General features: G+C 35.2%; 1 protein-coding gene across 1 annotated transcript; it reads left to right on the top strand.

Annotated features, from left to right (window-relative positions):
• The first annotated feature begins 1,408 nt into the window (after nucleotides 1-1,408).
• Nucleotides 1,409-3,403, top strand: LOC137633294 (uncharacterized). Its single transcript, XM_068365516.1, has 2 exons — nucleotides 1,409-1,524; nucleotides 2,716-3,403. Exons 1-2 carry the CDS (start codon nucleotides 1,516-1,518, stop codon nucleotides 3,118-3,120), a joined length of 414 nt encoding a protein of 137 aa, XP_068221617.1. The 5' UTR covers nucleotides 1,409-1,515; the 3' UTR covers nucleotides 3,121-3,403.
• Nucleotides 3,404-6,182: the final 2,779 nt, after the last annotated feature.

The raw sequence follows: 6,182 nt of genomic DNA, 5'->3' as shown, positions 1-6,182 counted from the left end.
ATTTTAAAATACGGATATATTGACGTAAAGAAGTGATATTACGGTCACTAACCCGTAAATGATAATGACAAATTAGGGTAAAATTACGGTCGCCTTTATCTTACTGAAATACGACTGAGAACAGTATATTTATCGGAGACTATGCGATTAAAATCACGGATTTTTTCTTAACAGTGTACCGGATCCTATTTAAATATGTCTACTGGGTCTTGCCGTTATAATAACGCTGTGACCTTGAGGTCTTCAAATCTGTAGTGTGGTAACTGTTATACAACAAACTCTGTTTACAATTACGTAATTAATGAATACGAATGATAACTATGGCGAGATAAAAGTTTACTTACATTCGTAGCTAAAGTTGTTAATATTCATAAATTATGAAAGTTTGATAGCCAAACCCTAATATTTACTACAAAATAAATTTCAGATGAAAACCCTAATGTATATAAATCTGAAGTAGAGAGAACATTTTCGTCAAAGCTTGGATCTCAGTGCGTTTAAAGAAAGATAACAACAACAACAACAACAACAACAACAACAATAATAATAATAATAATAATAATAATGACAATGACAATGACAATGACAATGACAATGACAATGACAATGACAATGATAATGATAATGATAATGATAATGATAATGATAATAATAATGATGATAATAATTCTAATAGATTATTATTATTATTATTATTATTATTGTTATTATTATTATTATTATTATTATTATTATTATTATTATTATTATTATTATTATTTTCTACTTAAATCGTGGATAAAGTTTTCGTTTTCAATTTGCAAAATAAAATTTTCTATTCTATTTGTGTAATACGTAAACGCTAATTTTTGGCAACTGACTGAATATTTGAGAAATGCAACAATGAAAATATCAAAGATACTACTATTGCTACTTAATACTACTACTACTACTACTACTACTACTACTACTACTACTACTACTAATAATAATAATAATAATAATAATAATAATAATAATAATAATAATAATAATAATAATAATAATAATAATAATAATAATAAAGAGAACTGCAAGTAATAAGGATTTTGCTGAGAAAGGGCAAAGTGGCGTACAACTGTCATGATTATCAATACTCGTTAATAACATGCTCCTCTGCTCAGAAAAAAAAGAAAGAGAAGAGGGAAAGTAACTGACAGAGATGATAAACTAATATTGTAATAAGAGCAAAATTGTAACAGCCAAGGCAGGCAGAAGTAAGAACGCAATCGATAAGTACAGGAAATGTAACTGCTAAAAATCCTATCTTCTCAAGTTTACTTCGCTACTCATCTTTGGAATCCAATGCCTTTTCATCTCCAGGGTCACAGTATTATCCTACCCTTGCGATGGTGCCCGGCGTTTCAAATAGGGCGTGGCCGGACCCCACCCAGAAGTGACGTAAGCAACGAGGCTCCTATTTAAGGCTGGAGCACTCTGGACTCATCACCACAAGCTTTGTGCACTCTCTGTACACGACAACCACATTCAGCCACCATGCAGTCCGTAAGTAATGAAGACTCTTGCAAGTCATCAATTGCTTTCTACTAGAGCTTGACGATGTTCTTCAATTGTTCAAACCGTCTTGTTTATACATCTTCTTACCCTGCCCCAACCTAGCTAATGTTGCGTCTTCAATATGTGAAACTTCAGATCATCGAAAGTATTTCTTTTGCTTATTCTAGCTTGACTTTATAATATCTTTGAAGTTCCATAAGATTTTCATGGTTCAATGCCTTTTGGAAACTAGTCCGCACAGTGTCGTTAATTGCTGAAATCCATGAAGAAATGAGTGTTAAAGTGCTTTATGAACTGAAAGAAAAGACGGTAGCATTTTGTAACTCAGTAGCAGCAGTTGATATGTGACAATCGCCAATTTTCATGAAGATAGAGTACAGTATGAACAAGAATTCTGCCCCAAAGAACTGATTACCTGACAAGGGACTTTTTAATGTGCGATTTCATATTTTCTACCCAACACAATAATACGAAGTCGACTAAAGGGAGAAGTACTTTTATTTGTTCATATAGATATTTTATAAAGGGGAAAACTGCTACAGTCATTTAGATCTTTAAGCAGTTATAATTATGATTAGCTGATATAACAAAAATACATTTAGATTAAAACGTTAGCTTTTATAACTGTTACCATCAGTAACATTAAGCTGATTATTACTACTACTAGAAATATCCATTAAGAATTTACAAATGCAACCATTTCGATCTTAAAGCCGCAAACTAAAATCCTCAATAGCTTTTTACACACAACTACAAACATTTATATCTTTCGGGTTATGACTACAACCATTCCGATCTGCAAGGCTATTTTCCCTGTTGGAGCCCCTGGGCTTATAGAATCCTGCTTTTCCAACTATAGTCAGTTTCTTTTAGCGATGCATCTTTGCACCGACTGGCAGCGGTGCCCTTTTAGCTCGGAAAAGTTTCCGGATCGCTGATTGGTTGGACAAGATAATTCTAACCAATCAGCGATCAGGAAACTTTTCCGAGCTAAAAGGGCACCGCTGCGAGTCGGTGCAAATATGCATCGCTAAAAGAAATGGACTATAGGGTTGTAGCTTAGCAAATAATAATGATAATAATAATAATAATAATAATAATCGGTAAATGGATGTATTTCTAAGCTCATCGGTAATTCCATCTAATAATTCTTGTTTCTCTCCTTTCCCCATCCATCAGATGATCGTCTTCTCCGCCCTTATGGCCTGCGCTGCCGCAAACCAGTTGATCCCCGGACCCATCGCCGTGCGCGCCCCATCCCACGACTCTGCCATCATCCAGAGCCACCGATTGGGCGGCAACTTCGCCTACTCGACCCACGAGGCTCACGCCTATGCCGTGCAGACCCCCGTCATCGGAACCCGCACCGTCCCCGTCGGCGTATCCTACCACCAGGGCGTCCCAGTCGTCAAGTCCACCACCAACTACATCACCCAGCAGATCCCCCAGTACGGCGTCGCTGTATCCCAGGTCGCTTCCCTGCCCTACCCATACTTCGCCGGAGCTGCCCCAGCATTCGTCGCTGCCGCACCCGCACCCGCACCCGCACCCGCACCCGCCGCCGTCGCCGTGGAGCAAGCATAAATGACCTGAATGCCAAAACTCGGAACTAAAACAACACTTCCTTCCACATCTATATCTAAATTTTGTGAAAAAAATGTTTCCTTCTGCCTGTCCCTCTTCCTTCTATAACGCCCGATCCTGGCGTGGGCGTGAATGCCACCCATTCTTCGGCGTGGCGTGTAGTTGACAGATCCCTTTTTTTCACAAAGGGTTGGTCACTACACAGTGTACAGAACCGGTGTACAGAGTTGTGTCATAATGTTAATAGTATTTTTTTTTTAATCAAATAAAGCAATCAAAGTTATTCTTAAGGTCTCATTCCCCCTTTACCTTCGCCCTTCTTATATGATTCAACTGCAAGTGATGTAAATATTTATGTTTTTATTATTTTGTTAATTCAGTTTGTGCTACTTTTATTATAAATGCTCTTAGATATGGGGTTTTGATCAATCGTGTTTTTATCAAGCTAATTAGTTGAAAGTTCATTAAAAAGTATAAGAAAAAGTGGGGGATGTTCCATATAAACAGCAACAACAACAACAACAACAACAACAACAATAATAATAACAATAATAATAATAGATTTTTCATAGTTAATTTCATCATTGAAAAGCTTTTCACATAACGTAAACTAAAATCATAAAAATATGAAAGAAAGGTCCGTAATTTCAATCATATAAACGTCTTGCTTTTAAAAATCTAAATTAACCATGCATATCAGCATATGAAAGTGAATAAGTCTCTCTCTCTCTCTCTCTCTCTCTCTCTCTCAATGATTGTTGTCAAAGATGCCTCCCTTATTGCAGTCATCACTTTTATATACTTTCTCACCATCTCTCCTTCCTTTTGTTGTTATTAACCTTGACTTGCACAGTGTCATTACTCTCTCTCTCTCTCTCTCTCTCTCTCTCTCTCTCTCTCTCTCTCTCTCTCTCTCTCTCTCTCTCTCTCTCGACGAGAGTTGTCAAAGATGACTCCTTCATTGCTGTCATCAAGTTTTATATACTTTTTCACCCTCTCTCCTTCCTTTTGTTGTTATTAACCTTGACTTGCAGTGTCATTACTCTCTATCTCTCTCTCTCTCTCTCTCTCTCTCTCTCTCTCTCTCTCTCTCTCTCTCTCTCTCTCTCTCTCTCTCTCTATCTATGATTGTTGTCAAAGATGCCTCCTTCATTGCTGTCATCACTTTTATATACTTTCTCACCATCCTTGACTTGCAGTGTCATTACTCTCTCTCCTCTCTCTCTCTCTCTCTCTCCTCTCTCTCTCTCTCTCTCTCTCTCTCTCTCTCTCTCTCTCTCTCTCTCTCTCTCTCTGCAGAGAATTTAGCTGGCATGGCTATGGATCTGCGTTCGAGTCTCGAACCGGACGAGTGGGAACAGATGAGCTTGTTATTAAACATTAAAAATGGCTGTGTTTACTTAAGTTGTAATTAAGTACCTAACTTCTTTCCTGCACGGTCACAGTTATGGTTGAGAGAGAGAGAGAGAGAGAGAGAGAGAGAGAGAGAGAGAGAGAGAGAGAGAGAGAGAGAGAGAGAGAGAGAAATATGACCTGAGCGTTTACTCTTGTTTACAAGACTTTTATATCATCAAAATTGAAGGGCTTGAAGAGGTAATCCTCATCAAACGTGGGTAAAACCTTTTAAAAGATAATCTCTCAGTTGTCTTCACTTTACCAACATTACGATTCAAATAAGACAAATAAATAAATAAATAGATAAGTTAGAAAAGTAAATAAAACATCTTTAAGGAAATTAGACTAAAACATCTTATATTTTACGATTTCATCTTCTCTGAATACCTGAGGTCACCAATGGGAACATAACTTCCCTGGGCGTGTCGAAGGCCACTGAGCCATAAGAATTCACATTGCCATGGATTTGACACTCCCCTACCCTTCTCACCCCCCTCCCCTTCTCACCCCCTCCCCTCCTCATTCCCCCATCCCTAGCCAACATCCACCCTATCTACCAAACCATTCTCCATTCTTTTTATTGTCTTCTTCCCTTCACTTCAAGGTCATCGACTACGGGAAGAAGAATTGCTAATGATGGCGGACGACATTTGAAAACCTATTCAATATCTAAAGCTAAACTAGCGAGTTCAGCCTCGGGAAAAACGGAATGAGGAAGATCAAGTTCCTAATTACTCTGCTTACTGTCAAACACATGAGCCAAAAGGGTTGCCTTTTCCTTTGGACAGTGAGTGACAGAGCCATCTGGTTGAAATACAGGAGGAAATGTTAAGTCTACACAAAAGCCAAAGCGTGCAGATTTAAGGGTAGCGTCCTATTTATTTTTGTGGTTTGCACCAGAAAGGGTTTCTTTTGTGATTAAATTGTATTGATTTTCAGCTGAAGCATGAACTCTAAGCAAAAGCTCTTAGCTGATGATCTGTCAAGTCTACACCAAGGAGTGCAGATTTATATATATATATATATATATATATATATATATATATATATATATATATATATATATATATACACACAACTATCTCCCCTATGTAATGTAGAACAAGTATCTGGTTACATATTTATAAATATATTGTTTATATATATATTGTATATATATATATATATATATATATATATATATATATATATATATATATAGTTCATATATATACTCACAATAGTGTACGCAACCCGTCAAAAGTGACACCTAAAAATTTAGATATATATTTACAAATATGTAACCAGATACTTGTTCTACATCATATAGGGGAAATGGTTGTGTATATATATGCATATATATATATATATATATATATATATATTTTATATATATATATGAATATATATATATATATACTGTATATATATATATATATATATATATATATATATATATATACAGTACATATATATATATATATATATATATATATATATACACATATATATATATATATATATATATATATATATATATATATATATATTCTTTGTATATATATATATACATATATATACGAATATATATATATATATATATATATATATATATATATATATATATATATATATATATACAGTATATATATAAAGCAACAACAAGTAATAAAGCCATTTCTAGTTCC

Source organism: Palaemon carinicauda, chromosome 42 (assembly GCF_036898095.1).
Source record: "Palaemon carinicauda isolate YSFRI2023 chromosome 42, ASM3689809v2, whole genome shotgun sequence".
NCBI lineage: Eukaryota > Metazoa > Arthropoda > Malacostraca > Decapoda > Palaemonidae > Palaemon > Palaemon carinicauda.
This window is presented reverse-complemented; position numbering and strand designations above follow the sequence as displayed.